Raw genomic sequence first — 16,561 nt, 5'->3', positions numbered from 1 at the left:
TGAAGGGAGACTTGAAGACTTACCATTTCAAACGATGAAGATGAAGAAGAAAGAGAAGGAGAAGGAAGAAAGCGCTGAAGTTGCACAAGCTGAAAGGAAGAAATCGTCGAATCGCCGAAGAGAAGAGAGTAAAAGAAAAGAGTGAAAGTTGTGGGGAAATGCAAATGGACAGGGAAAATAAAAGAAAAATTATATATTTTTTAAATGCCAACGTGGAGCGACGTGACAGACCACGTAGGATTCGTGGCATTAATGTCGTTGTCCCTATCATTTTTCAATAGAGAAATATAGTTGTCACAGACCATTTAAGTTTAAATACTTTAAGTAAAATTTGAATGGATAACTTTTGATTTCATTAATCTAGGGTCGGATATGGGACAAGGTTGGACGTCTCAGATGTTTATGACCCACCAATTCACGTGCCCTTAAAATTAAAAAAATATATAAATATATTTTATACCAGAGTTGAACTTTACGAGCTAAATAATTTATTGAGTATTTTTTTTAAAAAGTTCATTATATTAAAAATGAAAAAAAATTGTTTAATTACAATGACAAAGAATGACATTAAAAAATAAAAAAAAATAAAAAAATAAAAAAATGGTATTCTTAATAAGTTATCGAACTCGTAAATCTTTGAGAAAGAACAATTAACTCATCGACGAACTCTACTAGCCTTCCGAAACAAATCTTAGAAAGTGTCATAATAATATCATTATAATATTAATAACACTATTAAAATATTTAACTAATTAGGTTATTTTTATTTATTTTTTAAATGAATTAGATTATTTTTATTAATTTAAATAAATTAAATAACTATTCTAAACTATTGTATGTTTCAATATAATATAACCAAAAGAAACAATTTTTTCCCGACTGGACCAAACTTAAAGGCAAACCTGGATTGTATATAATTGTTGTTCCTTAAACTAATTCAGTGGATTGTTATTCCAAAATTCTTGTAAATGCATATTTATACTACTCATTACTATACTTGTAACTTCATTTGTATCTATTTTAAATTTTATAATATAGATTCAAAGATAAAAGTAGTGGCCATTATATTTGGCATTTTTCTCCATCCATGTATGTGGCTGAAAACCCAAGTCAAAAATGTCAGCTGTATTATTATTATGGTTGAACATAAACTAATATTCCAACCCACCATTCAAAAATCCTAGTGCCCCATTTTAGAAGATGCTTATACTTTTAATTAAAATTATGGATGCAATCACATTATTCTTTAGTATAGATAGATACTGACATATACTTTGTCAAAATAGTTGAAAATAAAAACCCATATAATTGAGTTTGACATCATCTAGAAATATCCAACACAAATTCAAATAGACCTACATGTGACTTATGACTTATCCCATGAAATAAAGCATATTTTATAAACTTATAAAAGACCCAAAAGGCAGCAAGGAAAGAAAAACATTACCAATTTACCATGGCTTTCCCAATTGATCATGGTCATCTTCTTGTCATTATTGTTCTTTCATGTTTGTTCATGTTAAGTCTCCCAATCCCAACACAATCAACAGATCCTTCAGCAACATATTGTAACACAAACACCAACTTTACCAGCCAAAGCAAAATCTCAGCCAACATTAATGATCTATTGCCTAAACTAGTCCAAGGGACAATCCAAAATGGGTTCATAGCCACTTCTTACAGTAAATTTGGCAGTTCTCAGTTAGTCTATGGACTTTCTCAATGCAGAGGAGACGTTAGTAACACAGATTGCTCCACTTGCATTCAAGAAGCTGCCAAACAGATCAGAATAACCTGTCCTAATCAGGCCGATGCCAGGATTTGGTACGAGTACTGCTTCCTAAGGTAATTTTATCAATAAGCCTGCAATCTTTGTATCCAATTGTATAACAAAAATTGAAAATTTGATCAGATATGACACGAGAGATTTCATTGGAGAAGTGGATACAGGGTATGGGGTAATCTACTATAATGTGCAGAATGTGAGTGACCCAGATGGGAGTTTTAACAAACAGTTGGGTGGTTTGTTTGATAAGATAGAATCGAGGGCGGTTAAGGTTGAAAACAAGGGTCTTGGGAAAGAGAAAGTGAAGTTGTCGCCATTTTTGACACTTTATGGATTGGTGCAGTGTACAAGAGATCTTTCGGCTTTAAACTGTGGTCAGTGTTTGGCTATTGCTGTTGCTAATTTCGCTACTATTTGTGGTAATAAGCAGGGGTGTAGGGTTATTTATAGTAGTTGTTATGTGAGATATGAACTATATCCTTTTTATTTCCCTCTTGATAATTCTCAACTTCATGCTTCTAAAGAAGAGAAGAATTATAATTATGTTGTTTTTAGATCTTCTTAAGTGAAGAACAGATTCAATGTATGTTTGTGTAAGCTACTTAGCTTGATCAATATATTTCGCTTCTTTCTTCTATCATTAATTTTTTCATTTTCATCTCCAAAAACTAATAGAGAAAAAGTTTGGAAGGAGAATTAGTTAGGATTTAGAATTTACCCGGATTAATTTTTTTACAAAATCTATCTAGTTATATATATACATAATAATATGCGTAAACCGGACTACAACCCAGATAGCCTTACAGGGTAGATCCGTCATTCCTGACCTGAATGCATATATCTGAGTAATGACTTAAGAAGATATGAGTTCATGGAAAAAATAAATCAAATACAATGTCAATATCTAACCTTCTAAATAATATTATGATAATATATAATAAATAAAAAAATAATAACTATAATATATAACAATTCAATAGTTAACATAACTGTCAAGACTAATTCCTACCAATAAAATGTTAATAAATTGATTCTCATTTAAAACATTTTAAATTAGAATAAAATTATAGTTACTAGGATCATTCTAAGTTTCAACATTTAAAATAAAAATAAAATAGTTCACTAAATTTTTTATATAAAGTTAAACCAACAGGAGTTACATATATGAAATTAATTGTAAATTCTGACAAGTACTAACACAAACATCATGATCGAATAGTTATAATAAAATAAATTACTCTATAATGATATTCTGAAACATGAGCATACTTATATTTGATCCAACTATATGAAGCTAGAGAAATTGTATGAAAAATTTAAGTTGGAGAGATGGTATGAAGAATTGAACCGATTAAGCAAATCAAAAGAAACAGCCCATATATGGTTTAAACTTTGAAACATTCTAGCACACATGTACAATACAAAAACTCTAAATTACTTTACAAGTTTATTGGGGAAAACATTATACATAAACCCAATTACAGAATGAGGAGAACAACTTAGCTAAAAAAAGCATTGAAGTGCATCCTCAAAATACGCTGCCAAAAAACATGACAGTAGTTGACAGGAAATGAAAATCTACTGTCATAGAAATATCATATGAATAGAGGTCAGACATGTGTTTTTTTTTTCAATACTTTTCAACATTCTAACATTAAATGTGAAAAAATAATTGAGAAAAAACATAAAATCCTGAAAACCCCAAAAAAAAGTAAAATAGAAAAATGAAAAAGAAGAATCAAAGATGAAAGAGCATATTAGATATATGACATCATTGAAAATTGAAAGAATTAATTAAAATTAGGACTCAAAATTAATAATCATTTTAGAAAACAAATATTATAAGTTCATCAAGAAAAAAAATTTATTATTATTTAAAAAAATATATTCATTTATCCAAGATCATTAAAAAATATCACAAATAGTTATTTTAAAAGAATGTTATATTCATTCATCCCAAAATAATTAAATCTATGATACAATCAAATCAAATAATTATTTTGAAAAAAATATCTCAAATTTTAATTATATTGAAATAAAATGATCATTTTATTTCAATATAATTAAAATTTGAGAATATACAAAATAATAAATGGTATAGGCTAAAATAATTTATATATTTTAATTATATTTTGTGTATTTTGCAAGTAAAAAAATGGAACTAAAGTTATTTGGCTTAAATCAAACAAGGTCATGGCCATGTGGAGACCAGACGCGCAACCATTGGCTAAACCATCTGACGAAATTTTAAATAATTTGATAGTCTAAGCTTATCTTTGTCAATTCTTAACCAACTGATGAAATTCTAAAAAGAAAATTATCATCTCCCCTACTACAGGTTAATTGACTACGATATTAATTGAGTGTGATCATTTCCCTTACTATATGGTTAATTGACTACAAAGTTAATTGACTACAAGAGGTTAATTGAGTAACGGTATTTTTTCTTCTACAAAGGGTACATGTTTTGGGGATAGAAATGTATTCTTGTCTATATGGATACCAAAGAAATAATTGGATACAATTGCAAAAGAGTTAGTCGGTAAATATGTTACAAATAAGTTAATTAATTGGTTAATTGAATGTAGATCTAAGATTGCTTGATTACTATAGATCTTGATGATTATATGGGGTCTTTGTCTACGAATGGGTTAATTGAGTTACATAAAGGGTGGGGTTACAAAGGGGTTCCTTGTGATCATGGCTAAAAAGGGGTAATTGTATACAATTACAAAAGATAGTTACTTGTTCAGTTAGTTACAAATGATTTAGTTAATTGAATATAGTCTAGGGTTAATTGGCTATAATGGATATTTTTTTTTATTAGACGGGGTATTTGGCTACAAAAAGGTCATTAAGATCTGCCACCTTCCTATTTAATGGGGGCTTGAATCTTGATTAAGTTTTGTGATATTTTTTATTTGTTTTTATTCATTTTGAATTACATATTTTTATTATCAAAATAAAAATGCTGTGTTTGAGTCACTAATTACAGTAAAAAAAACTTATTTGCCTAAAAATACTTATTAAATTTACATGATACGAGTAAATGCGGTTCATAGTATATATTTATTAACATAATTTTTCTTTGTTAAAAATAAATAATTTTGAAACTATATTTATGTTGTTACACAAAGTAATATATTTTTATAAAAATATTAGAATGTATGATAAAAAAAAAACTCTTATTTGTAAAATTCTAACAAATTATGAAAAATAATATAAAAAATGGTTACTTTCTTTATATAGAGAGCAAGATTTACAAAATTGATTTATGTACTTGTAATTTTCTGTTGAACTATATTGTTGAATAGAAATAAAAAAATATTTAAATATAAAAATTCATTCACAATATCATTAAATTTGTTGATTCTTTTGGGGACTTCATGACTTTCTTGAGAATTTTTAAGTCAATTAATTAAATTTTATTTATTTTTTATTATTATTTTGAACTCTTATTTTTTATTTTTGTTGAATCATTTTTACAAAATTAAATACCCATCAACCTTATTTTCCTCAAAATAGACGTTTAATTTATGGACTGTTTCTAAGCGCGGCCAAGTCTTCTAAGCAGCCAAGTCCTCAAAACTCATCAACGGTCATATTTTTTGGCTTAGAAAGATTTTATATTATAATACTTTAGTAAAAGACCAGAATGACTCTTAGTTTACTTAGTCACCACTCTTATAATTTGATTTGGACTGAATTTATATTTATATTTTTTTTTACAAATTTAAAATATACATTTTTTAATATATATATTTATAAAAATATTTAACTTACACTCCTATCAATATAGTTAATTTTAAAAAAAATAATTTTATCATTTTAACCAACAAATTACTTAAATTATCAATTCCAATACTTTTATTATTATATTAAATTTAAATTTTAAATACAATTTTTTAATATTTTATCTCAAACAAATTTAAAAATAAATTTTTTTATCAAATAAATTTTATTTAAAAATAAAAACAAGTAAGAATCATAATAAAAAAGATGAAATAAAAATATGTAATCTTTACCTATATAACAATAATTATTAACATGATTTTGAGTTTAAACGAATAAATATTATATTTATTAATATATATATATATATACAATTAAAATATTTTTTTTAATCTAAATTAACATAAAAAAAACAAAAATAATTTTTAAATTAATTGAAAATATAAATATAGACAAACTCATCTCTGCCAAAAGTTCCACTATTTAATTAATTACTTACACTTTTGACCCAACATTATAATAATAATAATTATTATTATTAAAAGGAAGCAATTAATTATGTAACGCGGTTTTGAAAGCGGCAACCACTAATAATAATTTAAATATAAATAATTGTCATCAATGCGCGTCCTTCTTCTTTTCTTCTCCACTACAGTCTACAAGAACAGAGCAGAACCCTCATTGATTCCTACATTCTCTCTTTCTTTAGTTTCTTCTTCAATGGCGTCTTCTTCCTTATTCTTCCGAATCTTATCTCTTTACAATCTGCTCCATGCAATCTTACTCTCTCTAGTCCCCAAGAAGCTCAGGTCCTTCTTCCCCACCTCTTGGTTCCACAACCAACAACAGCAGCAACATAAATCATTGCAGCAACCGAAGAATTCAGATAGGTTGGATTCCGATCATCTCCGCCGCGTATTCCAGATGTTTGACCACAACCATGACGGCATGATCACCAAGGATGAACTTCGAGACTCGTTGGAGAACATTGGGATTTTCCTCACCACTATAGATTTCAACCGTATGTTCGCGGAAATTGATTCAGACGGCGACGAATGCATTGATATTTCCGAGTTCACGAATCTGTACTGTTCGATTGTGGTTGAGAGAAATGAAGAAGAGGATGATGGAAAAGACGAACTTGTTCAAGAGGCATTCGATGTATTCGATCAGAATGGCGACGGTTTCATCACAGTCGATGAATTGTGGTCGGTTATGGATTCTCTAGGGATGAAACAGTGTCGTCAAGCTGAAGATTGTCGGAGGATGATCGGAAAGGTTGACGTAGATGGAGATGGTAGGGTTAATTTTCTCGAGTTCAAACGGATGCTCAAGGGTGGTGGATTTACTGCTTTAAATTGAAGAAAATCATTCGTTGTAAATATTTTGTAGAGTTTATTCGATTTTCACTGGAAACATCTTAAATTATATCAACTCGAAGAATTTGTTTTATAAGGATGTTTGTCATAAATATATATAAAACAAAAACAAACCTATAGTGGCGTCTCTTTTTCTCGAGACTCCAGCTCGCGAATACTATCAGCCACATCTTGTATTCTTTTGGAAAAGCTAAGGTTATGCTCTTCAATATACTGGAATACCATCTCCAGATTTCTTTTTAATGTTGCTGATCGCTTCTTTTCTATGGCCAGCTGTTGGGATAGCTCCCTAATTTTGTCGTGTTCATTCTGAAAAACAAACCAAGAACAAAACATTACAACCTTAAAAAAGTAACAGACCATAACATTACCTTACCGGGTATTGATTGTAGATGTGTTCATTCTGAAAAACAAACCAAGAACAAAACATTACAACCTTAAAAAAGTAACAGACCATAACATTACCTTACCGGGTATTGATTGTAGATTAATTCTCGTCGGGATTTGCCAGGAGTGAAAGGATGAGTATGTTCATTTACAAATTTTGTGATTACCCATTTCTCAGAACTAACTTTCCTAACTAATACCATTGCTCTGCAACCGACCCTCGTTTCAGCCCTTTGTCTTACGATGTTCTCACGCTTATCTGACATTCGAAAGCCCTCTTTATTACAAACAAGTACTCTACCAATTGGAGAACCATCGCGTCTTGATCGAGATAACTTGCTTACACGAATAACAAAACCTATTCTCGTTGCAAAAGCATTATAAAATGCATGAGCTGCTGCTTCTGATTCAAACTCCTGCCCAACATATGGTTCATCCATTGGAACTATTTCCCTACTAGGAATTTTAAGACCTTCTTCATTCAACTTATCATCAGTATTCACATCTACCTCAAAATCCACTGCAAAATACGAAAACCCCAGATAACAATCTCAACCAAACATAGATAGAAAGAAAGATCCTAGAGGATCATTTTGAGACAAACAAGCACAAATATGTCATTTTCCAATTCCCAAATCCTGCACTTCACATTGCTTGTTCATGCGGTGTATAATACACAGTCTGATTGCAAAAGTAATTCAATGGAAAATGTAACCAAATGTTAGAGACATAAGTCTATATGCTAATGCTATGAAGACTTTATAGGGACAAACAATTAGCCATGACATGACTAATTTGAATGATTTGATTCGTTCTTAGCTCAACAATCAATGAAAGGTATCTCTACCTTTCTTTATTTACATCATTTCTGCCAGCTTTAAAGTTGGAGCATAATACTGTGAAGAGGAATCTGATGAAACAATGATAATAATAATAATAGAGTGCTATTCAAATTTAGACTGCGAATCAATCTCTTTCCACAGAGTGTGCTAGGGTTCAGACAAGTTTACTAGCTTCCAAATAAGAACAGTATTAGAACAAAACAAAAATCAAAAGCAAAAAGAACATAATTTCATACAGATGTAGATCACGAAATCATTCAAATTAGAATAATCCGAAACTTACTCGTGAAGCGTTTTAACAAATTATCACGGTCTCGAAAACGGACGGACCTCTTGAATCTGTAACAGATTGACGACGATGCATCGAATATTGATCCTTGTGTTATCCTCCACGATAACACAAGTCAAAATTTCATGAGTGAAACCCTAAACAGACCTGATTTTCGGAGAGGGGAGGCGACTTTGAAGATGATCACACAGTTTGATTTCTCTCTGTTCTTATTACGACTAATCTTGCTTTTGAATTTTCATTGAAAATATATAAATGCAAAGTAAGAAATTTCATGGCAAAATTAATTTATGTTTCATTTGTGACCTAATCTCATTTCTTAATTAAGATATGTATAAAAAGTCAATAAAAATATTCAATTATTTATATTTAAAAATAAAATAAATTAATTGTAAACTATATGATGTCGCGAGTTTAAAATATATACATGATAGGTTTTTAAGTACATTTTATTTTAAATACTAAAATATTAAAATATCAGTAATAATTGAATTCTTAAAAAATGTGTATATATATATATATAAAATAATAAAATAAATTAAAGTGAGTCCAAAATTATAAATATTTTTTTTTTATATAAGTGAAGAAGTAATATTATTCCTAATTAGCATTTATTCCGTTTATTTACACAAAAAATAATATAAAAAATCGTGAAAAAAATATTACAGTAAAAATGTGATAGCATTTTTAACTCAAGTATCAAATTACTCTCACATTGCAGAACGATCTCTAAAACTAAAAACTATTGGATGAACCACCGGGTTTATCAAATTTGTTGTTAAATTTAAAATATAAAATGTTATTAGCTTAGTTGGTTAAAAGGGTTGTACGTTGAAAGTTTGAATCATATTTATAGCATTTTTTATTTTATTTTTAACTGTTTTAAGTTTATGCGCGGGTCAACCCACAATTCGACTCAAGTATCCATTTACTCTCACATATATATCCAAATTAACCACAGCTTTTGACTCGACAATCTAAACACTTTAAAAATTAAGCATCATATTTTATATATATATATATATATGACTTTCACTTAGTTATAAATAGGGGTGTTCAGGTTATATGTTAATCAATTAAATGGTTCCGATTAATCCAATTTTATCATTTATTATCAGCTAATCGATCGAAATTGTTATCGGTTTTATCGATTTCAATCGGTTAATCAGAACAATTATTTCAAATTATTTATATTAAATAAATTTCAATAATTAGACCAGTTACATTTATGGTATATGGTAAAAATAATTAAATCAAGACTTAAAAGTTAAATTAAAATTTAAAAATAATTAAGAGGCAAATTATATATTTTTTTCCAAAACTCTTGGATTGGGTTGTCCTCTGTTCCTCAGATGCGGTTATATATAAATTATTAAATATTGTAATAAATTTAATATATAAAATATAAATATATAATTTAAATTATTACCTATTAAACAATTAATTTAAAAAAAAATCAAACGTTTAACCGATAAAAACCTAATTAATCGATAAATCAGATAAAATGAAACTGGTAAGTTACGGGTTCAATTCAGTTATCATTTTTTTAATTTTTTTGAACAATCCTATTTATAAATGAAAATTAAATCGGTGATATTTAAGATATTATAAACAACTGAAAAACCCTCATTAACCGATAAAATGAAATCAGTAAGTTACCGGTTGGATTCGGTTCTCGTTTTTTGATTTGTATGACCAATCCTATTTATAAATGAAAATTGAATAAGTGATATATAACCTATTATAAACCACCCTTACCCCTTAATTATATAGTATGTTAGTTTTTTTTTAAAATTTTAATATATATATATATATTATTTTATGTAAGAGATGTTAATTGAGATAACATATCTAGAGCCGTCAATTTGAGTTAGGCCCGTTGGGTTAGTCTGCCCGCCAAACAATTTAGACGGGTTGAGTTGAAATATTAGCAACCCATTTAGAAGTGGACCTACACGAGTTAGCCTGTTCGGGTTGCGAGCCTAGACGGGTCGGGTTGGCAAAAAAAATCTAATTTGATTTATAGCCTTATAGGCATATGCCGCATAACCCTAAATTTTTTTCTCTCACAAGCAGCACTGCAACAGTCAATACTTCGCCCATCGGTCACTGGCTACTTAATAGTTACATCAATATTGTCAAAGCAAAGATCAAATATTTTAGAGGATGCTGATGCAGACATTGAAAAGAAAGGCGATGAAGAAGAATGATTTGACATAAACTATATCTCGATTGATGATATTTAAAAAATGTTGACTTTACTGAAATTTATATTTTATGAAATTTTCAAATTTTAGTTACTTTGTTGAACTATTTGGTCAATTAATGTTTAACTGATAAAAACCTAATTAATCGATAAATCAGATAAAATGAAACTGCTAAGTTACCGGTTCAATTCAGTTATTATTTTTTCTAACTTTTTTGAACAATCCTATTTATAAATGAAAATTAAATCGTTGATATTTGAGATATTATAAACAATTGTAAAAACCCCGATTAACCGATAAAATGAAATCAGTAAGTTACCGGTTGGGTTCGGTTATCGTTTTTTTGATTTGTATGACCAATCCTATTTATAAATGAAAATTGAATAGGTGATATATGACATATTATAAACCACCCTTACCCCTTAATTATATAGTATGTTATTTTTTTTTTTAAATTTTAATATATATATATATATGGGAAATGATATAATGAACGAATTGGGAGAACGAAACCTTAATCGAATTCATCTGGCATGCCACGTAGTAAAGAGAAAAAAATTACATCTTCTCTCTATAGCAAACCCTCATCTCATTTCCTACTCATTATCAAACAAAACCCTTCTTCTTCTTCCATTTTCTTTACCCTCGGCACGCTGTTTATCATCTTCTCATTCCATTCTTTAGATTCGTCTTCATCCTCGCCGTTTAGCTTCTTCTCCTTCCGTTCTTTAGATTCGTCTTCATCCTCGTCGTTTAACTTCTTATTGTTCTTTTGTTCGTTTGAATAGATCACCACTTCTAGAGATCTACGTTTTGTTTAGATTCGTCTTTGTCACTGTCCGACTGTCCGTTTAGCTTATCCTTCTAATGTTATATCTTCTCTGCCATCATAGTTTACTTTTTTCTTTGTTTTATTGTTCTTCTGTTTGTTTTAAGAGATTCAAGTTTTTCTGTTGTTTTGTGATTGTTATGTGTAGGAACCAACAACCGGGGACATAAATAGGTATATCTTTTTGTTATTTATGTAGCTAGACTGTTAATATTCCATTGTTTTCAAGAACCTGTATAAAACTGTTAATATTTTATTGGCTTGTGTTGTTCTCTGTTTTGTTCTATGTTGTCGTCTTAAACTATAATGTCTCGTGTCTTAAACTATGTTATCCCGTGTAAATATTTAAGTTGCTCGAAATGTTAATATTCTGATGTCATTTGTGTTATTGTAATATGTTGTTCCGTGTTTTAAACTATATTTTTTTGCGTTTTCATGCGTTTTATCAAATATGTCTTCCTGCATTTTATCCAATATGTTGTCATGTATTACTGTAATATGTTATCATGTGTTGTCATGTATTCTTTGTGCTGATTTCTCTTTTTTGTCTTATGTAGCCCTATGGATGAACCATCACCATCATGTACCTAAGACAAAATTCCCAAGGTTGGGATGTCGTTTATTTCTGAAAATAACCTACCAACAACTGGGGACATAAATAGGTATATCTTTTTGTTATTTATGTAGTTAGACTGTTAATATTCTGTTGTTTTCAAAAACCTGTGTAAAACTGTTAATATTTTTATTGACTTGTGTGTCCTCTATTTTGTTTTATGTTGTCTCGTGTCTTAAACTATGATGTCCCGTGTTCTAAACTATGTTGTCATGTATTTTTATACGATGTTGTCATGTGTTGTAAATATTTAAGTTACTCGAAATGTTAATATTCTATTGTCATTTGTATTATTGTAATATGTTGTTCCGTGTTTTAAACTATATTTTCATGCGTTTTATCCAATATGTTGTCATGTATTACTATAATATATTGTTCATGTGTTGTCATGTATTCTTTGTGTTGATTTATCTTTTTTGTATTCTTGTGTAGCCTTATGGATGAACCATCGTCACAATGTACCGAAGAAAAAATTCCAAAGATTGGGATGTCGTTTGTTACTGAAAATGACCTTCGAGAATATTATAAATTGTATGTCCAATCAATGGGTTTTGGAGTCTGAAAGTTGGGAACGAGGAATGGACCAGATGGAAAGCATAAATTTTTCTTTATTAGATGTGCAAATAGTGGTTCGTTTACGCCAATGGGGAAGAATATATTTCAACTTAGACCTTCCATCAAGACTGATTGTATGGCCATGATCAACATTGTTGTGAGGAATGATTTGGATTTTCAATTTAGTAGTGTCATTCTTCAGCATAATCATCCTTTGAGTCCTTCAAATTCTAGACATATTAGATCTCACAAGGTTTTAGATCCAAGTGCGCAAAAAAGATTGCAATTAAACTATGTGTCCTATGTCCAATACCATGTTGTCCCGTGTATTACACCATGTTGTCCCATGTATGACACTATGTTGTCATATGTATTACACTATGTTGTCATATATATTACACTATGTTTTAAGACTCCGTTGTCATTTTGTTTTAGGATACTACCGCAACAAGTAATCCTTCTCCAATATCAACACAAGAGCTATGGAATCAACACTTTACCACCCATCCAGTCTCGACTCAACTATCATTTACTTCATTGTTGTCGGGTCAATTACATCATGTATCTGATAATATGTTTCTCAAAGATAATTCATGTGGGAACAACATCAGAAGATAACTTTGCTTAATAATATGTTGTCCCCACATGAATTATCTTTGGGAAACATATTATCAGATACATGATGTAATTGACTCGACAATAATGAAGTAAATGATAGTTGAGTCGAGACTGGATGGGTGGTAAAGTGTTGATTACATTGCTCTTGCGTTGATATTAGAGAAGGATTACTTGTTGCGGTAGTATCCTAAAACAAAATGACAACGGAGTCTTAAAACATAGTGTAATATATAGGACAACATAGTGTAATACATATGACAATATAGTGTAATACATGGGACAACATGGTGTAATACACGGGACAACATGGTATTGGACATAGGACACATAATTTAATTACAATCTTCTCTGCGCACTTAGATCTAAAACCTTGTGAGATCTAATATGTCTAGAATTTGAAGGACTCAAAGGATGATTATGCTGAAGAATGACACTACTAATCTGAAAATCAAAATCATTCCTCACAACAATGTTGATCATGGCCTTACAATCGGTCTTGGTGGAAGGTTTAAGTTAAAATATATTCCTTCCCCTTGGCGTAAACGAACCACTCTTTGCACATCCAATAGAGAAAATTTTCTGCTTGCCATCTGGTCCATTCCTCGTTCTTAACTTTCGGACTCCAAACCCATTGATTGGGCATACAATCTATAAAATTCTCGAAGGTCATTTTCATAAACAAACAACATCCCAACCTTTGGAATTTTGTCTTCGGTACATTATGATGATGGTTCATCCATAGGGCTACATAAGAATACAAAAAAGAGAAATCAACACAAAGAATACATGACAACACATGAACAACATATTACAATAATACATGACAACATATTTGATAAAACGCATGAAAATATAGTTTAAAATATGGAACAACATATTATAATAATACAAATGACAATAGAATATTAACATTTCAAGTAACTTAAATATTTACAACACATGACAATAGCGTATAAAAATACAGGACAACGTAGTTTAAGACACGTTACAACATAGTTTAAAACACGGGACAACATAAAACAAAACAAAGGACAACACAAGCCAACAAAAATATTAACAGTTTTATACAGGTTTTTGAAAACAACAGAATATTAACAGTCTAGCTACATAAATAACAAAAAGATATATCTATTTATGTCCCCGATTGTTGGTTCCTACGCATAACAATCACAAAACAACATAAAAACGTAAATCTCTTGAAACAAACTGAAGAACAATAAAACAAAGAAAAAGTAAACTATGATGGTAGAGAAGATATACCATTAGAAGAAAATGTTAAACGGACAGTCGGACAGTGACGAAGACGAATCTAAACAAAACGCAGATCTCCAGAAATATTGATCTATTCAAACGAACAAAAGAACAGTAAGAAGTTAAACGGCGTGGATGAAGGCGAATCTAAAGAACGGAAGGAGAAAAAGCTAAACGGCGAGGATGAAGACGAATCTAAAGAATGAAAGGAGAAGATGATAAACAACGTGCCAAGGTGAAGAAAATGGAAGAAGAAGAAGAAGAATGAGGGTTTTGTTTGATAATGAGCGAGAAATAAGATGAGGGTTTGCTAGAGAGAGAAGATGTAATTTTTTTCTCTTTCCTCCGTGGCATTCCAGGTGGATTCGCTTAAGGTTTCGTTCTCCCAATTCGTTCCTTATATCATTTCTCATATATTATTTGTGTAGGAGAGGTTAATTGAGATAACATATCTAGAGCCGTCAATTTGGGTTAGGCCCGTTGGGTTAGCCAGTCCGCCAAACAATTTAGACGGGTTGGGTTGAAATATTAGCAACCCATTTGGAAGTGGGCCTACACGGGTCAACCCGTTCGGGTCGCGAGCCTAGACGGACCGGGTTGGCAAAAAAATCTAATCTGATTTATAGCCTTATAGGCATATGCCGCATAACCCTAAATTTTTCTCTCTCACAAGCAGCACTGCATTAGTCAATACTTCGACCATCGGTCGCTGGCTACTTAATAGTTACATCAATATTGTCAAAGCAAGGATCAAATGTTTTAGAGGATGTTGATGCAAACATTGAAAAGAAAGGCGATGAAGGAGAATGATTTGACATAAACTATATCTCGATTGATGATATTTAAAGAATGTTGACTTTACTAAAATTTATATTTTATGAAAATTTCAAATTTTAGTTACTTTTTTGAACTATTTGGTCAATTAATGTATAACAATAGACAAAACTCTTGTTTGATGTGTATTTTGACTATTTGATCATGTTCTTGAATTCTTTTTTTTAGAACTATTAATGATTTTTTTATTTATAGTGAGACAACCCGCTAACTGGCCCGCCTAACCAGCATCTAGGGCCGGTCTTGAGAAGCCTTGAGATTTTGGGGGTCTATCCAAATTTAAATTTTGGGCCTCTAAAATAGTAAAAAAAAAATAAATTTAATTAATAAAATAAAATATAAATAATTAATATATTATAATACGAGACTAAAAAAAGATAAAAAAAAAAGTTATTTTTATAATATATATTTAATATTAAAGGAGAAAAAAGAGGAAAAAATAATATTAATAATATAATATTATTAAATATAAAAAATTGGGGCCTATAAAAGTGGGGGACCTATGCAAGTGCATTGGTTGCCTTACCTTATGGCCGGCTCTGCTAGCATCCCACCTTGGGTTGGATTGAGTTCAAGATTTTCAGCCCGCCGGGATGGTAGACCGGTCCGCCGTCGACCCGTCAAATGATGGGTTTTAATGGGTAGGCCCGTCCGCCATCCATAGATTGACCCGTTTGACCGCTCTAAATATATCATTCAATATTGGTTATTAGATAAATATTTTATTGATTTGGCAAGTGGTTTTAAGCTAAGAATAAATTATTATTATAAAAAATTGATTTAATTGTCAAATTACAAAAATTAAATATTATTTTAGGAATAGGCTATGATTAGTTTTTATTTATTTTCAATGACAATTTAATTTCAAATGTGGTTAAATTTTGTTTGTTTATAAAAGGCATAAATTTTCTATCTATCTTCCCTTCAAAGTGAGGACAATTGAAAAGTTTTAGCTGACAACTCTTACATGCCACGTTGGATGGGCATCTTTTAACTTTATTTATGGTGACTAGGATTGATGTCCACCTCATCAATATGTTTTTATATCTACCTACTTCTTACAAACATTCTATTTACCATGAGGTGGTGAAAATTAAAATTAAAATTAAAATTTACCTCAACCCAGCTGTTACACACTCCCAAGACCACAACCAAAAAGCAAAAACCCTAAAGCTCATATCAACTTATTTTTTATTCTAAATGTGTCAATATATTAAATGAAAAAAATACAGACATCCC

General features: G+C 30.0%; 3 protein-coding genes across 5 annotated transcripts; 2 read left to right on the top strand and 1 right to left on the bottom strand.

Annotated features, from left to right (window-relative positions):
* The first annotated feature begins 1,428 nt into the window (after window positions 1-1,428).
* On the top strand, window positions 1,429-2,366 carry LOC124925964 (cysteine-rich repeat secretory protein 55-like). Its single transcript, XM_047466116.1, has 2 exons — window positions 1,429-1,845; window positions 1,913-2,366. The coding sequence occupies exons 1-2, from the start codon at window positions 1,457-1,459 to the stop codon at window positions 2,349-2,351; spliced, it is 828 nt and encodes a 275-aa protein (XP_047322072.1). The 5' UTR covers window positions 1,429-1,456; the 3' UTR covers window positions 2,352-2,366.
* A 3,809-nt stretch (window positions 2,367-6,175) lies between these two features.
* On the top strand, window positions 6,176-7,106 carry LOC124920909 (calmodulin-like protein 3). The gene is made up of 2 exons (XM_047461494.1): window positions 6,176-6,926; window positions 6,958-7,106. Exon 1 carries the CDS (start codon window positions 6,239-6,241, stop codon window positions 6,878-6,880), a length of 642 nt encoding a protein of 213 aa, XP_047317450.1. The 5' UTR covers window positions 6,176-6,238; the 3' UTR covers window positions 6,881-6,926; window positions 6,958-7,106.
* Window positions 7,012-8,607, bottom strand: LOC124920908 (protein FAR1-RELATED SEQUENCE 5). 3 transcript variants are annotated; one of them, XM_047461490.1, is made up of 5 exons: window positions 8,410-8,607; window positions 8,132-8,293; window positions 7,368-7,804; window positions 7,274-7,300; window positions 7,012-7,206 (listed from the first exon to the last, which is right to left on the bottom strand). In XM_047461490.1, exons 3-5 carry the CDS (start codon window positions 7,722-7,724, stop codon window positions 7,012-7,014), a joined length of 579 nt encoding a protein of 192 aa, XP_047317446.1. In that variant the 5' UTR covers window positions 7,725-7,804; window positions 8,132-8,293; window positions 8,410-8,607. The 3 variants fall into 3 exon arrangements, with proteins under 3 accessions (XP_047317446.1, XP_047317448.1, XP_047317449.1); XM_047461492.1 differs by lacking the exon at window positions 8,132-8,293; XM_047461493.1 differs by lacking the exons at window positions 7,274-7,300; window positions 8,132-8,293.
* Window positions 8,608-16,561: the final 7,954 nt, after the last annotated feature.

The sequence above is a fragment of the Impatiens glandulifera genome, chromosome 1 (genome assembly GCF_907164915.1).
Source record: "Impatiens glandulifera chromosome 1, dImpGla2.1, whole genome shotgun sequence".
Classification (NCBI taxonomy): Eukaryota; Viridiplantae; Streptophyta; class Magnoliopsida; order Ericales; family Balsaminaceae; genus Impatiens; species Impatiens glandulifera.
This window is presented reverse-complemented; position numbering and strand designations above follow the sequence as displayed.